The sequence below is a fragment of the Engystomops pustulosus genome, chromosome 4 (genome assembly GCF_040894005.1).
Source record: "Engystomops pustulosus chromosome 4, aEngPut4.maternal, whole genome shotgun sequence".
Lineage (NCBI taxonomy): Eukaryota > Metazoa > Chordata > Amphibia > Anura > Leptodactylidae > Engystomops > Engystomops pustulosus.
The window spans coordinates 195,284,869-195,305,572 of NC_092414.1; the positions used below are offsets into that span (position 1 = coordinate 195,284,869).

Below are 20,704 nucleotides of genomic sequence, written 5' to 3' on the forward strand. Positions count from 1 at the left end.
ATGGGGGAACCGAAGGGCTGTCCTACAGCCTGGCAGGTCTCCAGCAGGGTGGTGTTGGGTAGAAATGATGAGGGAGAGGCTGCTATAGCGGATCTCCCTGGGGCAACCCTTTGGTGTCTAGAGTATGAGTCTCTGTGTGGTAGACAGGGTGCCTGTGATGATGGCAGCCGTAGTAGCAGGGACCAGACGGAGGCAGACGTTGAACAAAAACAACTTACAGTTCTTTATTGGAACCGACAGGAACCGCAGCAACGTGCCTTTAACAGAGTAGTGGAGTGCTGAGATGTAGTTGGAGGGAGCCACAGGATGTAGATCACCAGCCTGGATGCAATGGCAGGCTGGGAGGTAGCTGTGTCCTGGAAGGATGCTTCAGCTTGTCCTGGGTTGCTTCAGGTATCACCCTTGAAGGTAGGATGATACCCCTTTCCTCACTAAACTAGCTATTAGTTCCACTCTTCAGGCAGGGGCTAGGCTCTTCCTGCTCTGGTCTGGTATGCTAGCTGTACAGAGTCTGTACTGGAGTAACTTTAGTCTGCTTCTGCAGACTCCTAGGTCTGACTGCTCTCTACTCTCTTCTGAGAGAACTGTTCTCTAGAACATTCCTGGCCAGGGGTTTTGTTACTCCCCCTGGTCAGGTGGTGGCTACTCCTCCAATTACATCTCAGCTTACAATACATTAGGATAGTACATGTGATTGGATGACACATTTTACATCACATCAAAGAATTAACTCCTGGCTTGCCAGGCAGGATCTACCACTGCAATGTTCCCCTGTGTCCTATAAGGACTATGTAGTGTGATGTAGTGACATGCTGTGGGGCTGACTAGACCCTACACAGGCTGCAAGCTACATGGTGGGACGTATTCGCAACCACTCTTCCGCCTTGCATCGGCGAGGGTGTTGCACCACCACCGTGACCAATGCTCTGATGCTGCTGACAAGTGTCTCTAACTTGAGGCTGGCACACTTACAAAACAACTATGCCACCACTAATCCAACTACCTCTCTGAGGGGAAATGTGCGCCCCTTTAGACGCCCTCCCATTTTGGCCGCCCTAGACACCGCATGTCCTTGGTGCCTAGGCAGAAATACGGCCCGGCTTGTGACTAGGGAGGAGGTGGAACTGACTGAACCAACCATAGCAGCAGAAGGAGCCTCAGATGTCTGCAGGCTTTTTGGTGTCTTAGCCCCTGCGGCTCATGTTTACTCTGCAGGTGCCCAGGCATACATGAGGTGCTCAGGTTGTCAAGGCTTTGGCTGCTCTTTATGGACTGGTGACAAAGGAAATAGTGTTCCATCTATGTCTCAGTCTTCTGCAGTTTGTACTATCAGGCTGAGAAGGCCTACTGTGTCGCACAGTGTGCTGCTCCATAATTTAATAATAATTCCTTTATTTATATAGTGCACACAGATCATGTAGCGCTGCAGAGAGTTTGCCAAATCAGTCCCTGTCCCCAACAGGGCTCAATATCTAATCAACCTACCAGTATGTTTTGGAGTGTGGGAGGAAACCGGAGGACCCGCAGTGTACATACAAACTCCTTGTAGATGTTGACCCTGGGTCTTGAACCCAGGTCCCCAGCGCTGCAAGGCTGTAATGCTATCCACTAAGCCATCATGCTGTCCTAAATGCCCTAAATGTAATAAATAAATCACAAATTTCCGTTTTGCGCCACATCGCGCCGGGGATTGTGTCGCACGTCAACACAAATCGGGGGCCGACGGACAACCCGACGGATTCGGACTGAGCGAGGGATTTAACATTTAGAATTGTGTCGCAAGACAATGCACTTACAAGCACCGGGAAGAAGAAGGTGAACTCCGGCGGACCTCGGCGGGGAAGCGACGGATGCAGGATATCGGGCACACGAGCTTCGTGAATCGCGCCTGACTTCATCTTCGTCAGACCGTTCGAATCAGGGATCACAACAGGACCAGGTAAGCAAATTTGCCCAATTATCTCTATAGTCATTGCATCACGGGACCTAGTATATACCTTTGATCTGTAGGACTGGAGACACATGGCTAATAGCAAGATTTTCAATGTAGCTATATTAGACTTAAAATAGATTCTCCATCACTCCTCAACCTCCTCCCATACCCTTTACTCCATCCATTATTACCTTCTCTTACCTTTTTTAAAACCATCTACATTATGATCTTATCTTTCCCCTTTCCATGCCCCTCCATCAATGGATTCTCTTTCTCCTACCTCCCATGCTTCCTGCATCAAAGTATCCTTGCTCCATGTCCATCATTAGCTCCCTAGAACGTCACTTCCGGTTTCTGGCTTCCATCTATAATACACCAGGTGATCACACAGAACACTAGCGCGTTCTTCTCTAGCCGCAACATGATGCCATCTATAGATACTAAATAATACATAGGAACCCCTGTCATATATAATCAACAGCAGCCCCCCCTCATATAAAATTAATAACAGAAGTCCCCCCCCCTCTCGTCATATAAAATTCACAAACCTCCCCTGTCATATCAAATTCATAACAGCCCCCACCGTCTCATAAAATTCATAACAGCCCCCACCGTCTCATAAAATTCATAACAGACCCCCCGTCATATACAATTCATAATAGCCTCCCGTCATAAAAAATTCACAACAGCCCCCCGTCACATGAAATTCATAACTGTCCCCACCGTCACATGAAATTCATAACAGCCCCCCATCATATAAAATTCACAACAGCCCCCCCAGGTGATATTTATGTGCTGGTCATCACAGACGGCATTATACAGACCTGGGTCATAGGCCGCTAGCAGAGAGAGATCTGCCTGCGGCCTCCAGAAAGGGGAGTCCTATTTGCATCAGCCAGGGGCACCCCAGCATTACTCCCCTGGGTCTGAGGGAACTGTGGTCACCCATTGTGGGGATTACATGTAAAGTACAGGTGTATGTGCAGTACAGGACACTAGTCCCATCCGGAGGAATGATAGATAATATCAGAGAAGTCAGACTGGGAAATGTGGCCAACATAGCGTCTGTATTGTACAGGAGGTCTGAGGTGGAAAACACATGTGATGCTTAGATTATACTATGTAGATAAGAAGGATTAAATATTTAGAGAGGGTGAGGCCATTTCAGTAAATTGCTTTCTGGATTGCTATGTCTTTCTGCATAAATGATGTTATTAACAAAAACATTAGCAAACTCTTACTAGTGTCCTAAAACAACCAATGGCTTTGGTATGTATTAGGGACACCTGCCCAAAGATATAACCCCCCATAACCCCCCCCCCCCATCAGTCCATAATTCATAAGTCATTTTACTTGATTAGACAAGGAATAAGGCAGATTTACTTGTGAAATTTATCTTTCCATGGAAAAGCTACTGTACAAAAAATATTTGGCCTCCTGTCAGAAGGGCTATAAAATGAGGAGGGCTATTTTGGCAGTACCCAAATTTCATAGATTACGCAGCGCTGAGCAAAGCTTGTCAAATCAGTCCCTGTCCCCAATGGGGCTCACAATCTAATCACCCTACCAGTATATTTTGGAGTGTGGGAAAAAACGGATGGACCCAGAGGGAACCCACGCAAACACAGAACATACAAACTCTGTTGACCCTGAGTGGGATTAGAACCCAGGACCCCAGCACTGCAAGGCAGAAGTGCTACCCAATTAGCCACCGTGCTGCCCTTAGCAGGGAAACGTATAGAAAGGGCGAAAAACATTAACTGCATAGTGCAGTCCGGACCTGGATTATCAAGCCTGCACCCAAAGGGGGAAAGGAGTCCACGGCCATGTCGTTTCACATTTCCATTGGACATAGGGGGCAGTGGGAGGGCTAAGAACAATGTTGGGTGTTTTAAAGGAGCAGAAGAAGCCCACATCTCCGAGGATTGTCATTCTGGCAGGTGGTGCAAGTCAGGGATTCAATAAGGTATTTTGGGTCCGTTGGAGGTATGGTTACCCCATTTTGGATAAGTGGCACGGTTATCAGATTATGTGTTCCCGCTGGGGTGGTAACTGCACAGATTGGTAATCGGGGTCCTGCAGGGTTAGACGGCCAACCAAGACCTCTTCCGCAATTTTTACTGTTCGGTATGGTTGTCATATTATTGGATCATTCATTGATGTTCACGACAAGTGTATGGAGTTTTCATTTGTACAATATATTCTAAATGTTAGTTCATCACAAGGGAGAGGAAACAAAAACCAAAATGTAGAAAGCATAACATAACACTTTATTAGATCAATTAATACATATCCATTTAAAAAGACAAAATACACAGAAAAAGTCCACCAATGGTCAAACACCTAAATATACATAATAAAAAATCCCAGTAACCTGTATAGAGGTATAGAGGGTCTATTCCTCAGAACAAGTGAAGATATTTGCTTAGAGACAAGTATTGCATATTACCCTGAGGAATAACAGAGGACAAGGGACACATATACAGGTCTATACAGACCAAGGGAGGACACCACCACTTTTGCCATTGCTATTATATTTTTTATTCTGGTTTATTAATCTCGCCTATTTAACCTTCGACTATCCCTCTTGTACTGAATAGGCTATCTTTGTTTTGTGACCCAGACCCCCGGCCTTGCTTTTTGGGTTATTCATTTATATGTCTTGTTTGCACTGTAGCTTGGGGAGGGACCGTCCTCGTGGTTGTCCTGTGTCACCTACGATACATGAGGCAAGTGGGCAGGTAACAGCTTTAGAGATCACTGTCCCTGTCTGTCCTCCCTGGGCAAAACTAAAAGTGGGGCCCCAAAATAAAACAATTTTATGAACATTCACAGTCAGTAAGAGGCTCATTTACCCCTGCACAATAATAACACTTTGTAGTTACAAGCAGTAGTAGGTAAGTATCTGTAATATGGGACTGTATAGGAGAAATGAAGATGATAGGTAGATGGATGATAGAAGATAAATATGATAGGAGTAAGTAAGCTCCTTTATCACCCCCTCATCCTCATAGACTGTAAGTTCTTGTGTCACCCCCTCATCCTCATAGACTGTAAGCTCTTGTGTCCGCCCCTCATCCTCATAGACTGTAAGCTCTTGTGTCACCCCCTCATCCTCATAGACTGTAAGCTCTTATGTCACCCCCTTATCCTCATAGATTGTAAGCTCTTGTGTCACCCCTCATCCTCATAGACTGTAAGCTCTTGTGTCACCCCCTCATCCTCATAGACTGTAAGCTCTTGTGTCACCTCCTCATCCTCATAGACTGTAAGCTCTTGTGTCACCCCCTCATCCTCATAGATTGTAAGCTCTTGTGTCATCCCTCATCCCCTTAGACTGTAAGCTCTTGTGTCATCCCCTCCTCCTCATAGACTGTAAGCTCTTGTGTCACCCCTCATCCTCATAGACTGTAAGCTCTTGTGTCACCCCTCATCCTCATAGACTGTAAGCTCTTGTGTCACCCCCTCATCCTCATAGACTGTAAGCTCTTGTGTCACCCCCTCATCCTCATAGACTGTAAGCTCTTGTTTCACCCCCTTATCCTCATAGACTGTAAGCTCTTGTGTCATCCCCTCATCCTCATAGACTGTAAGCTCTTGTGTCCGCCCCTCATCCTCATACACTGTAAGCTCTTGTGTCACCCCCTCATCCTCATAGACTGTAAGCTCTTATGTCATCCCCTAATCCTCATAGTTTGTAAGCTCTTGTGTCAACCCCTCATCCTCATAGACTGTAAGCTCTTGTGTCATCCCTCATCCTCATAGACTATAAGCTCTTGTGTCACCCCCTCATCCTCATAGACTGTAAGCTCTTGTGTCACCCCCTCATCCTCATAGACTGTAAGCTCTTGTGTCACCCCCTCATCCTCATAGACTGTAAGCTCTTGTGTCATCCCCTCATCCTCATAGACTGTAAGCTCTTGTGTCACCCCCTCATCCTCATAGACTGTAAGCTCTTGTGTCGTCCCCTCATCCTCATAGACTGTAAGCTCTTGTGTCACCCCCTCATCCTCATAGACTGTAAGCTCTTGTGTCACCTCCTCATCCTCATAGAATGTAAGCTCTTGTGTAACCACCTCATGCTCATAGACTGTAAGCTCTTGTGTCACCCCCTCATCCTCATAGACTGTAAGCTCTTGTGTCACCTCCTCATCCTCATAGACTGTAAGCTCTTGTGTCACCTCCTCATCCTCATAGACTGTAAGCTCTTGTGTCACCCCTCATCCTCATAGACTGTAAGCTCTTGTGTCACCCCCTCATCCTCATAGACTGTAAGCTCTTGTGTCACCCCCTCATCCTCATAGACTGTAAGCTCTTGTGTCACCCCCTCATCCTCATAGACTGTAAGCTCTTGTGTCACTCCCTCATCCCCATAGACTGTAAGCTCTTGTGTCACCCCCTCATCCTCATAGACTGTAAGCTCTTGTGTCACTCCCTCATCCTCATAGACTGTAAGCTCTTGTGTCACCCCCTCATCCTCATAGACTGTAAGCTCTTGTGTCACCCCCTCATCCTCATAGACTGTAAGCTCTTGTGTATATAAGGCTATAAGGAGCACCTTTGATGTCTGAGAAAATCAAAGAATTTTTTTGCGCCTTATAGTCCGAAAAATATGGTACATGAGTTTTATTTTGGACTAATGATTATTTGGGATTAAAAAAAAACAAAAGAATTGAAATATTACAATATCTCATAAAGAATCACATATGATGGCAAATATATAAATTATAGGGTGTATTTGTAATAGGGAAAGTAAATATTAAGGAAAAGTGAAAGTGGAATTTAATATTTATAACAATAACCTATAATAATGTCTCATCACCAATGTAAAAGGAAACCTTGACTTATCTAGCTCCTGGAGAGAGGTGTAATTATAGCAGCCTGAAATAGAGGAGCATTGAACTTTGGACATTAGTGAACATTTCAATCTTTTCCCTATGTCCACTTCTTACTTTCTTTTACATCAAGGGTTAACTTGCATTAATATATAGATATGTAATATACATTCTGTGTATTATTACCGTATCTGTATAGACTAGTAAAAAAGGGTTAATGAAATTTGAGAGACATGTCTGACTGTGTATCTCTATCTCTCAGAGAAGTTTGTAGTAATTTTCCACAGTTTGTTTTCCAAAAGAAAAACAGACTTGTTTACCAGACAAGCAGAAAGTTTGAACTTTAGAATGACAAGTGCTGTCTGGAAAGTTGTTTACACTTTAGAACCCTACTGCCATAGAATATTATGGGGACTTTTGTAAGTCTATGGAAAAACGCGTTATCGTTTTTGTGCTAAAAGGTAACCACTCCTCCCCTTGTAGAAGGTACAGTCATGGCCATAAGTTTTGAGAATGACACAAATCTTATATTTTCACATGATCTGTTGCCCTCTGGTTTGTCAGATGTTTTTATCACATACAGAAATACAAGTGCAATCATATTATGAGTAACAAAAGCTTTTATTGTCAGTGAGAAGGAGTTACTGCAACAAGTCAGTATTTGCAGTGTTGTCCCTTCTTCTTCAGGACCTCTGCAATTCTCCCTGGCAGCTCTCAATCAACTTCTGGACCAAATCCTGACTGATAGCCGTCCATTCCTGCACAATCACTGCTGCATCTTGTCACAATTTGTTGATATTTGTTTGACCACCCGTCTCCTGATGATTGACCACAAGTTCTCAATGGGATTAAGATCTGGGGAGTTTCCAGGCCATGGAACCAAAATCTCAGTGTTTTGTTCCCTGAGCCATTTAGTTCTCCCCTTTGCTTTATGGCAAGGTGCTCCATCACGCTGGAGAAGGCATTGTTGATCACCATCTGCTCTTGGACGGTTGGGAGAAGTTTCCCTTGGAGGACATTCTGGTCCCATTCTTTATTCATGGATGTGTTTTTAGGTAAGACTGTGAGAGACGATTCCCTTGGCTGAGAAGCCGCCCCACACATGAATGGCTGCAGGAGGCTTTACAGGTGGCATGAGACAAGACTGGTGGTATGGCTCACCTTGTCTTCTCCCAACAAACTGTTTTCCAGATGTTCCAAACAATCGGAAAGGGGATTCATCAGAGAAAATGACTTTCCCCCAGTCCTCAGCCATCCACTCCCTGTACCTTGTGCAGAATATCAGTCTGTCCCAGATGGTTTTTAGGAAAGAAGTGGCTTCTTTGCTGCCCTCCTGGACACCAGGCCTTGCTCCAAGAGTCTCCGCAGTGTCACAGTGCGTGCAGATGCCTCACACCTGCCTGCTGCCATTCCTGAGCTCTGCACTGCTGGGAGCCCCATCCCCAAGCTGAAACACTTTTAAGAGACAGTCCTGGCGCTTGCTGGTCCTTCTTGGGCGCCCTAGAGCCTTTTTGGCAACAATAGAACCTCTCTCCTTGAATTCCTTGATGATGCGATAGATTGGTGACAATCTTTCTAGCTGCGATACTCTTCCCTGTTCGGACAGTTTTGTGCAGGCTCATTGCAGAGCTTCAAGATGGAAGTGGCCACTGAACTTAGAGGGTCACAAAGAGTCATAAGAAGGTCGCACCAGAGATACAGAGACTGGAAGAGTCACAGAAAGGTATAGAAGTGAAGTCTTTTGCCTACATCCAACACTGATGACCGCTTCATTGTTGATAGTCATTCCTGAGGACAACAATGTGGTTGCAACATGTCTTGACACCCATAACTCTTTTATACTTTGGTGTACTGAGTTGCGTAACATGTAATTTTTTTGTCGGAGGAGCTGAAGTTTTCATTGATATTTTAGGACAAGTACAACTTATTTGCCATTTTTCTGCACTCCCAGCAAAAGTCTGCGTGACAGAGTTTTCCACTGTGGCGCTGTTTATATTGTTAGAATCCAGATAAGGATATTTTTAAAAAGTACACTTTTTGCTTTCCAGGTACTGTTGTTTTTCTTGTTGTTTTTCTTTAAAAAAAATCAATTATTATGTTGCCGCAGTGCTTGTTTAGTCGGTTGTGTAGGGCTTGGCTAGTCCTATCTGCACACATGTAATTACATGAAAAATAAAGTCTGGTCTATGTTTGGTGGTAGAAAATTTCTCTAGAATATGAAGATCGGAAAGTTTAAAAAAAAAAATGTATGCTTTTGCAACACAAACATCAAGGTGTTTTACATTAATAGCAGATGTTTAAGGGTTCACCTTTATGGTTTTATTATGTTGCATAGTGTGGCAGCCATCAGTATGGAAACAGACAAGTGACACAAACATAGAAAACACATAGGGGCAGATTTACTTACCTGGTCCATTCGCGATCCAGCGCCGCGTTCTCTGCGGTGGATTTGGGTCCGGCCGGGATTCACTAAGGCAGTTCCTCCGACGTCCACCGGGTGTCGCTGCTGCACTGAAGACCATCGGATTGCATCGGAGTTCACTGTCCTACCCTGGGTGAAGGTAAGCGCCTGTCGAGCGACACTTTTTTTTTTTAAATGCGGCGGTTTTTCCGTATCTGTCGGGGGGGGGTTTACGGCCACGTCCCCCGATTTCCGTTGCGTGCTGCCGGCGCCGAAGTGCCACAATCCGATCGCGTGCGCCAAAATCCACGTCGTGAAAACGCGAATCGGGCCCTTAGTAAATGACCCCCATTCTCTTTGCTTCCCCCTTTGCTATCACCTTAGGCTACATTCACACATACATATGGGGGAGGTATATACGATGTACATACGTCCCCCATAGACGGCAATGGGCACACGGCGCCGTACGTGAGTGATACGGTGCAGCACACATGCGGCACGATACCGCTCCGTACCCGAGAGAAAGATAGGACATGTACTATCTCTCGCTGAAATACGGTGCCATGCGCCATATATTACTATGGAGAGGGGCAAGGGTGAGCGGCGCTCATCCCCTGCTCCTCTCCCAGGCGCCGACGTTTGCCCGCCGTGCTACAGTGCTGTGTGAATGTAGCCTTATGCAGCATTCACACAAACATTTGGTTTCACCGGTCCTGTAGCTCCGTGCTGGATGGATCTGTATAAATCCATATTTACATGACGATTTTAATCCGTATTTGCACCTATGGCACCACATCTTTACAAAATACGGTGGACTGGCAAATAATGAATGGCTGACGATTGGCTGGCTGACAGAATGCACCTCCCAGGGGTTCTGCATACTGTATGTATATACGGCAGCATATGGTGCACAACGCATGCAACCCGTATTTTATACATTCCCATAGACTTCTATTGTGCATAGAGAACGGTAATACATGAGAAACTAGAACATGGGTACGGTGGGCGATGCGGCCATGTCAATGGATGACCATATTGCCCATTGAAATAAAAGGGGATGTATGCTACCCGTATATACGTTCGTGTGAATGCAGCCTTACCTGCAGGCCGTCTGACATTGTCTCTGTTTGCTCATCAAAGATATGAGCGCTGTATGTTCCTGTTTAATAAAATTCATTTTTAATTTTTTTATTGCTCTTCGTGTTTCCTGTTGTTCCTGTTCCTTGTTAAATTCCTTAGTGACAATGTAAGCTAAGAAACTGATGCTCTGACTTCCGTTCCGTAAGCTTTCTAGTGTTTTCAGACATTTCTGTATAGGGAGTGTTATTCCTTCATGTAGTTTTTCAGATTTTTTTCCTTTGTATATGGAAATTACAATTTTTTTTCCATTTTCCCGATATACATGTGTGTGTCTTAGAGTAATTTGTCTCTTTTTAAGTAGTTATTGGTTAGAGCCTATGAGGAGTTATTGCAAAGATTTGTATTTTCTTTTATCTCAGATTCTGAATCTTTACTTTTTATTTCTTTTTTGCTCTTTCTTTCAAACTCCAGTTCAAGCAACATGTAACTCAGACAATTCATCAGAGAACTTGGAGATCAGAAACAGTCCTTTTTGTTTATCCTTTTTGTTGTAGTGGTGCTCAGGGCACTGTATACTGATATTCATAGTTTATACAGTTGAAAATAGACACATGTCCATCAAGTTCAACCAAGGAAGGGAAGGGATTGGATGAGGAAGGGATTTAGGGGAAACAATTCTATATAACATAACCATCAATGTTACTTAGGTGTAAAGAGGCATCTAGACCCTTCTTGAAGCTCTCTGCTGTCCCTGCTGTGACCAGCGCCTGAGGCAGGCTATTCCACAGATTGACAGTTCTCATAGTATAAAATCCCTGTCGCTTCTAGTGATTAAACCTTGATTTCTCCAGGCAGAGACAGTGCCCCCTCGTTTTTTGATTTGATTTGAACAGGAACTCAGCTGTATATCAGAATACCTCAATTCAGACTATAGATTTATACTCAAGCAAGCTCGATTCCATCTTCAAAAGTCAGATTGATTGAAAGAAAAATAGTTCCTTGTAAGAATTAAACTAGATACCATCAGGTAGTAGGGACCCCAATGGGTCACAAATGGCCCCAAATGTTGCTCATTTATTTGTGGGGCATTTTGATGCCAATTACATACAAAGGGATAGCTACTCCTAAAACATCTGTGTCACTTTGAGGTTCAGTGATATCCTTTGCCTGTAAACTGTGGTGGAAGATGTGCTGCTGACTGTGATATTGCACATAGATTGCATTCTGTCCTGCACTAATCTGAACACTGCCTTATTTCCCTTCTGGTTTAATTGATTTTCACCAAACCCTTTTGTCTCCTGCTGACCCTGTTTGGGGCTGGAAGTGGTTAAACTAGCTGTGTGGACAGAAGCCTTCTCCAGTCACATTTATCTCTTGAAAGTCAGTTTGTCTGGTTGTTAGGGATTTGTCTAATCGCTCTCTATATGACAAAACTGTCATATATCATAGGAGAACAGTTTTCCCATTTCCTTGTTGTGTGTTTTGCATGGAGCTTGCTAGCATCTTCTGATCCCAAACAGCAGCATGGCAGCAACCTAATAAACCATGCTTATAAACCCTCAGAAATTTGGATGCTACAAATGCAAAGCACCTACAATTTTGTGTTGTGGAGGCATAACAAATGGCCAAAAAACATAGATTAGACTATAAATTGAGTTATGTTATATATGTGATTTCATGTTTGTGTGGCATATAGTAAGAAGGTAGGTTCTACATAACTGACTAAACAACGCAGCAAGGCATCTTATACAAAAACACAACAGTGACTGGGAAAGCCATAGATCCCATCCCTGCAATCCGAGAGTTTCTGAAAAAAATGAGCGATGTTTTAGATGCTTAAACTGGACACTAGGGGACACATTTACTTACCTGTCCGAAAGTGCATTGCAAGTGCATTGTCCGATGATCATGCACATCTGCCCCAATTCACTAAGATCGTGCACCCGATATCCTGCATGTGTCTCTTACCCACTCAGGTCAGCTGGACTTCACCTTCTTCTTCCTGGTGCATGTAAGTGCATTTTGCAAGTGCGTGCAAAAATAGATATTGGCAACATAAAATACAAAAAGCATAAGTATATATTTTATTGTCCTTTTTGAAACTTGTCCTATTGTTTAAATGTAAAAACCACATCCCTTCTAGGTGTGTTTATTGGGAGCCCGGCAGTAATATAACCCAAAAACTCTTATATTTCACTAAAGTGAAGGCAGCTAATTGGTGAAGTGTATAACAAGAAGCTTCCGATGGATTGTTGTGTTACGGTGTTGGGTTATGCTGCGCTTTACAGTAAGGGTATTTGCTAAATCAGGATCTTCCAGTAAAAGCAGACGGTAGTTATATAATATATTGTTGATTTACATGGAATGTGTATAGTATGTACCAATAAATTTAAAGGAAATCAACCACATGGATTCAGAGGTTTTATCCCAGGCCTACTTACACGCTGGCATAAGCGCTCTGATACAGGATCCGTTCTTCTTTTTGCCGTTAATGACATATTTTACATGAAAAGGGACTTTTAAAAAATATGCAAATTAACCTCAGGGGCTCTTGTGTTCTGTTTTGATTTAACCTCATAATTATATAAATATACACAATACAGAGGTAGAAACATGCAATACAGAGGTAGAAACATAAATATGTACAAAAATGCATCACTCAGATTTCATATCTGCTTATAGATCTACTTATAGGTTTATTGCCAGACAACAATCATGAGATGAGAATTCTTGGAACAGAAGCAAGCGAGAGAGAAAAAATCATAACACGATCATTATAGTAAAGTGCTAAATAGCATTGTGTTGTATCAGTCCCATGTTACAACATAGGATTTATTAGGGAAGAGAAACTGATGTTTCATATTCCGAAGTCACAAGGTCACATTATGGAGACATTAACCTTTGGCCTTACTGAGATTTCTGTAGTACAGACAGTCCCCGAGTTACATACAAGATAGGTTCTTTAGGTTTGTTCTTAAAGGGAACCTGTCACCAGGGACCTAATTTTCACTAAAGACAGGTTGTAAAAACCCATTACAGCTGCGTTGCAAATAATATAATTGTGTACTATAACTTACCTTGCACTTACCTTGCACCCAGACAGATGCAGATTGCTCAGCTCTCAGCCCCCACCTTTGTGCTCCTGTACAGCCCTTACTGATGTCAGCTCACCAGGCTCTGAGCTCTGTGAAGGACCAGGAGGGAGGAGCTGTACAGGAGCACAAAGGTGGGGGCTGAGAGCTGAGGAGTTTGCAGCACAGACAAGTCACATGTTGTTTTTTGAAATGCATCCAAACCAAAACCCAACCCCTGGGACTACACAGATGATTCTGTCAGGGTGCAAGGTAAATTATAACACAGAATTATATTGTAATGTAAATGCTTAGAAGAGGCAGAAAGGCATATGTGCAATGCAGCTGTAATGGGTTCCTGCAACCTGTCTTTAGTGAAAAAAGAGGTCCCCGATGAGAGGTTCCCTTGAAGATGAATTTGTATGTAAGTTGGAACTGGTATATTTTATAATTGTAGCTCCAGACAAAGTTTTTTTGTCCCAGTGTCCCAATTGGAATTTCAAAATTTTTAGCTGTATTGGCAAAAAGGATGATCAATAAAGCTTCATTACAGACACCTTACAGCTGATTATTACAGCCTGGGACTATAGTAACATCCAGAGACCTTCCCCAGAGGTCACAGTGGGCAGAGGGGTCCATCTGTAACTAGGGGTCATCTGTAAGTTGGGTGTCCTTAAATTGTATGTTACCATGGTGCTCTAAAACTTTTGCGGGGAGGTGTGTGGGTCTTATGGCTTAATTACAAACATCTTGATGAGGTCTATCTTCTATTGCAACTGGATCATCTACCATTCTAAGGCTTACAGTTATTTTGAAACAACTCAATATCCTGAGACACACCCAAAAGATTCTTGAGTTTGGCTTGAAAATCATCAATGTTCGGAAATTTCTGAAGTTGGCTTCTTTTGATATTTTCAGCAAGTGCAGCTCCAGATGTTATGGGCTTATCATTGTTATCGACACAGCAGTAGGCGTTCCACACATAACCGGGAGCGATTAACCTACTGCCCTGCACCCGTATGTTCCCTGGCACTATCCCCACTATTACATACATGTCTTTACAGTTCACTGACATTTCAGTCATCTCCACTTCATACTGACTCCAAATGTTATTATTCAATTCTTTTATCATTGGAACTACATTGGTGAAGGTGAAAGTAGCTTTATACCTATCCTGACCGGCGCTATGGTGTCCACAGGGATTTAAATGCCCCCTATCATAATCCTTATCCGTGTAGTCATTATCACCAGACTGGCTTGTTTTTAAGAGGTAAGGGGGTCTGTTTTTCTCCTTTTTTTGATCAATCCCTCTTTGGGTGTTATAATTCTTTAATTCTGTGACGGCATCCCGCATCATGTTTCCATCCACTCCCCGATAAACCAGCTGTAAAAATAAGAAAAGAAGATGCCATCAGAACATTTTTACTATTTGTTCACAACTGTAGTCAATATACTCTATAAAGAGCGTTTTTAGTATAGGAGGCTTTAGTGATGAGACCTTCATCGATCCCTTAATCAAAATAATCCATCTCCAAGTTTGGGGTTGAAACATGTTATGGGGCCGCAATGGTCCATGTGCCTGAGTGTCATACCATATATACCTTCTAGTTACACCTCCGTTCACAGCCCAAGTGCACATTTGTTTCTGCTCAATTTTTCACCTGCTCCAGGTTTTATGGCCAATCGGATGTACTCTAAGGGGGGTCAATATTGTCAGAACCCTATTACATAACCCTTTGACTTTGGTTGGTTAATGTACAGCAAAGTATATTGAAATTTGTCAACATTTCAGAGAAAATTTTCTAGGAAAAAATTTATTTGAGAAATAGGGGACTCCAACTACCTGCATGTAGTCTGGCAAAGGTCTAAGAAAGGCAACAGGTTTTTGGCAATAACACAAACAATTTCGGATCGGGGCTTAAATCTCCCTGATAATGGGCCGATTGGCACTAGCTTTATAGGGTTTTTTTTCTTTTCGACGAATGTCTATTTTCAACCTTATCTACTGTGATATACTAATAATATATTATGTATTTGTGACAGAAATGTATCTCAGTTAAAGGAAAAATAATTGGATATACTAAGGAGGATTTGTAAATGGAAAGAATATATGACATAAATACATACCTGAGGCTCATATTGGAAATTCTTAGGACGGTAACATTCACTTGGAACATCCTTGGGCTTTACGTCAATGATATAGGCCGAGTACAGGGGCATCAGTCTCCCTCTGTCATACAGGGTGGCAAACCGGACTGTATTTTCATATGTTTGGCATATATAGGCTGGAGAACCCAGGTCATTTTGATTCATTCCATCTGGAAAATTATTGCGATCAAAGAGATCAGGCAAAGCAATGCCTTGAAACCCGCTGGGGATTTGGTTCTTGTAAAAATATTTCAGGCAGTTGTTAAAATTATCATACACCGAGGCATGGGTGTAAGCGAGAGTGGCCAGGACCAGGGAAACGCTCAGAAGAAGCTTCATGTTCTCTGCTCTGAGAGAAAGATGGTGATATACATGTGAAAGTGAAACCTTTATATAGTGTAGATACTAGTTTTGCAATAACCTAAAAGGAAGGAATCCTCAAATATGTACACGCTAAAATACCATGACTCATGTTTCTTAGAAACCAGATGAGGCGGATTTACCCGTCAGACAAGTCATGCAGTTGCTTGCGGCACCAAAGATCATGGGAGACCTTGTACTTTGGTCGGTTACAACGATTGTCTTGGACTGGTCATTACAAAATACCCACGGAGAAGTGAGACATCAGTATAGTTTAAAGATATTATTATATTTATAATATATTTATATTAAAAGATATCAGAGCAGAGAGCAATAACCCCTCCCCCCACCCATGGTCGGCCATTTGGAACAGAGCATTTGGGGGCTCCCATTCAGACTCAGCTGAATATACCCCTTACTATAGACAAACTTGGGGTCCTCAGTATACCAATCTTGCATGGTGAGGGTGTAAGATTGTAATGTTTGACTACAGATAAAGTGAGAAAGTGTTCAAATTCCATATGGGTAATATTCTAGAATATAGACTATGGAACTGGGGACATTATAGCTCACCATTGGCTTTCCAATATGAAAAGAAGGTGTTAAAAATGTATGTAGTTCTCACCTTATACTCCATTTTGGCTTTTCAGAAACAGCACATTGGAGCACTTTTAATATGCTGTTTTTCCAGTTTTTTGGTATTGGGTGCCATTTTTATTTCTGGTATGCCTCCTGCACCCTATTTAATATGTGTCGGTGCCACAAATTTCCCTTTTTTTTTCAACACTCACGACTTATAATGTATAAGACTCTCAACTCAGATGCAGCTTTTATTCCCCGACACGTTGCCTGCACTTTACCTGCATGCTAGTTTGAATACAATGGGGCACAGAGTTCACGGAAAGTGCATTGTCCAATGATAATGCACTGTGCCGCCATTCACTAAGATCGTGCGCCCGATATCCTGCATGTGTCGCTTCCCTGTTCAGGTCCACCGGAGTTCACCTTCTTCCTGGTGCATGTAAGTGCTTGGGCTTGTGACACAATTTCAATCTTAAATCCCGCGCTCAGTCCCAATCAGTCGGATCGTCCGACAGCACGCCCCTGATTTCTGTTGCATGAAAGCCAGCGCAGCTGCGCCAAAAAACCGGTCGCGTGTGATACAATCCCAGCGCAAACACCTGTTAAATACCTGTCAAAGTCATCCAAATTCCAAAAACAGTGCACAGTCCAACGAAAGTGCGATCCGCGACCCTTAGTAAATAATCCCCAGTATCTACAGGGGCTTTTCTAGACACAACCTGCACTGTGCTCATTTTTTGCCCATTATTTTTTACAGGACTCTCACAATGCCCCTGCTGCTGGTGACCATTTGTGTCCAGATTTATGCACGTAGTACGGACTGGGCCGATTCTAGCATATTTGCTGCCTGAGGCGAATATTAAAATGCTGCCCCCGCTCCCTGTTCAGTAAATGCTAAAAACTTTACTAACAATTAACATCCCTACAAACAGCTCCCTGACACTGTGTGACTGACTACAGGTTCTGGGAGTCATTAGTGGCATCTAGTACCTTATAGATGACAATCTCTTCCATCAGGACGACTTTATTCCGGGTTCTCCAATCCATGAAGTATCACAGGTGAGTTCACGGCCAGATATCTTCAGCTCCATGCAGCATCTCCACCCGGCGTCCCTAAAAATACCCCAGTCACTTACAGTATAAAGTCTCCTGGATAAAAACACTGCGCTCCTAAATAATATATACCCCTCACAACACAACTGACCTCACTCTCCACACATATAAAACTTCCCTACATATATATATATATATATATATATATATATATATATATATATATATATATATATTCTACTGGAATTATAGCATACACAGCACCAATCAATATACAACACCCCAATTTATTAATACAGACCCCTAACATTTGGTTTACATGATGCAAAGTGATCCTAAGTATGGTATCCTATAACTAATATATCCTACTCTGTTATTATGTTACATGTGAATTTATATAGAGTGCTTCCCTGCCCTGATTAATGTAAATATATAGCTGCCCCTAATGAATATATATATATATATATATATATATATATTTTTTTTTTTATAGGCCCCCCAGTATAAACAGTATCCGGCCCCATATAAATATATACAGCCCCCCCCAGAATAAACAGAGTATGGTCCCCCATATAAATATATACAGCCCTCCCCCAGAATAAACAGAATACGGCCCCCCCATATAAATATATACAGCCCCCCCCCCAGAATAAACAGAATACGTCCCCCCATATAAATATATCCAGCCCCCCCCCCCCAGTATAAACAGCATCTGGCCCCCCATATAAATATATACAGCCCCCCAGAATAAACGGAATCTGGCCCCACATATAAATATATACAGCCCCCCCAGTGTAATAAGAATTTGGCCCCTCATATAAATATATACAGCCCCCCAGAATAAACGGAATCTGGCCCCCCCATATAAATATATACATTTATAAGGGATCTGGCCCCTTATAAATGTACACAGGCTCCCCAGTAGAAAAAAGGAATCTGGCCTCATATAAGCATATATAGAAGATCTACCCCCTACGCCCCCGTTACAGCAGTAATCGCCCCCTAATATATATATATGGCCACATTTGATTAATTGATTGGACAGTAAAAATAATAAAACTTCTACTTACCCCCGGGCAGGGTGGTCCCACAGCGCGCGGCTCCCGTCTTTAGGCAGCTCTTCTGGCAGCCGCGGCTCCGCTGAGTGACACAGGCGGTGTGACGTCATCATCAGCCGCCTGTGTCACTGCACTGTACGGAGCGACGCCAGCAGCCGGAAAGGCGCTGTGTCGCTCAGCATGTAAATCGCACCTGTTTCTTAAAGAGACAGGTGCGATTTATCTGGAGGGCGCCCGAATCGTCCGCATTGGAGCGGCAAAATGCCGCTTTTAAAGAGGTACCATACTGCCTCATGGCAGATGCGGTCCTGAGTACGGATATTGACAAAAACAACCCTCATAATTTCTGTTCCCTTCTGACAGTCGGCCAAACCTGTTTCTTTATTGTGCAGTAGCTTTTCTGTGGAAAGATAAATTTCACAGATAAATATGACTCAGTGACTTAGTCATGTCTTATCTAAGCTTAAAATGAATTGCTTTATATATTTAAATTGTCTTCAATATAGTTTTTATATGGAGTAAAGGGGGGACATATCTTTGGGTTGGTGTCCCTAATCTATAGCAATGCCACTGGTTTTTGGTCGGAATGCTTATGCAATTATCCAGAATAGACACAGGTTACAGCAAGTTACTAAAATGGCCTCATGTTATCTCAATATTTAATTTACTTTTATATCTACATACTGTAAATCTACATATCATATCACTTCAAACAGGTTTCTTTAGGGTAGGGCTACATCTTGACTTGTTTCCTTAGACCTCCTGTAACATACAGACTGTATATTGGCCTCATTTCCCGGACTTACAGTGAGTACGGAAAGTATTCAGACCCCTTTAAATTTTTTACTCTTTGTATCATTGCAGCCAATTGGTAAAATCAAAAAAGTTCTTCTTTTCGCTCATTAATGTACGCTCTGCCCCCATCATGACAGAAAAAAAGAAATATCATATGGTCAGAAGTATTCTGACTCTTTTGTGTGACCCTCATATATAAATCACATTCTGTGTATTTCCTTCTGATCCTCCTTGAGATGGTTCTACTCCTTCATTGGAGTCGAGCTGTCTTTAATTAAACTGATTGGACTTGATTAGGAATGAACACATCTGTCTATATTCAGAGCTCACAGTGAATGTCAGAGCACATGATAATCATGAGGTCTAAGGAACTGCCCATGGAGTTCAAAGACAGAACTGCATCAAGGCAAAGATCTGGCCAAGGTTACAAAAGAATTTCTGAAGCACTCAAGGATCCTAAAAGCACAGTGACCTCCATAATCCTTAAATGGGAGATGTTTGGGATGACCACAATTCCTCGACCTTGCCATGCAGTCAAACTAAGCAGTCATGGAAGAAAAGCCTTGTAAGAGAGGTAACAGGAACCCCAAGATCACTGTTGTTGAGTTCCAGAAATGCAGTAGGGAGATGTGAGAAACTTCCACAAAGTCACCTATCACTGCAGCCTCCACCAGTCTGGACTTTATGGCTGAGTCTTCCGCCAGAAGCCTCTCCTCAGTGCAAGACACATGAAAGCCTCCGACAGTGTGCTAAACACATGAATGACTCCCAAACTGTACTTCACATGGAATCTCCAGAATGGGTGACCTCAGTTCCCTCAGACCTGCTCCATCCCAGCAGGGCCTCCAGGTAACAAACATCTAATGGAGCCACTTTCCCAAAGTAGTTAAAAAAATTCAAGCTGAGCTCTGATTGGTTGCCAACGAGAATAGTTTTGCTCTCAAATACTTTTGATACATGGATTTTTTATTGGACTTCCAGGTCTATTGAGGCTAAGTTCATCCCACTGTTCTATTTGTAATGGAAAAGAATAAGGGACACATAGAGGGGGAAGATTTGTGGTCAGGCAATAAGTTCAAGAAGAGAAGGTTGGGTGAGGTGGAACAGTGGATCCACAAACTTCTGCTCCCTATAATGTGGTTGCTGTTTATTTTTCTAGACTTAGTCCCCTTGCATACAAACGTTTGCTTAAACCGGGCCATAGCCCGAGCGACCATACAGCCTTGTGCAGGAAAGAGAAGGGTTGAGCGCTGCCCTTTTCCATAGGGAAGCAGGTGGCTGCGTCGTTATATGGGAAAATATAGGACATGTCCAATTTAGTTTCATGCTCGGTCACAGTGCCCGTTACTGAGCTACATAGGCATCTATGGAGACCAATATCCGGTCGC

The 20,704-nt window shown here is 43.0% G+C and overlaps 1 protein-coding gene across 1 annotated transcript; it reads right to left on the reverse strand.

Moving 5' to 3' along the window:
* Positions 1 to 12,744: 12,744 nt before the first annotated feature.
* LOC140125750 (endonuclease domain-containing 1 protein-like) lies at positions 12,745 to 15,835 on the reverse strand. Its single transcript, XM_072144613.1, has 2 exons — positions 15,448 to 15,835; positions 12,745 to 14,704 (listed from the first exon to the last, which is right to left on the reverse strand). The coding sequence occupies exons 1-2, from the start codon at positions 15,805 to 15,807 to the stop codon at positions 14,114 to 14,116; spliced, it is 951 nt and encodes a 316-aa protein (XP_072000714.1). The 5' UTR covers positions 15,808 to 15,835; the 3' UTR covers positions 12,745 to 14,113.
* Between the last annotated feature and the right edge of the window lie 4,869 nt (positions 15,836 to 20,704).

Excerpts from the sequence above, each read along its gene's own strand:
- LOC140125750 (XM_072144613.1), bottom strand. The coding sequence starts at position 15,807 with ATGAAGCTTCTTCTGAGCGTTTCCCTGGTCCTGGCCACTCTCGCTTAC. Across the intron at positions 14,705-15,447 it reads ATTTCCAATATGAGCCTCAG|CTGGTTTATCGGGGAGTGGA; the intron begins GTATGTATTTAT and ends TTATTTTTACAG.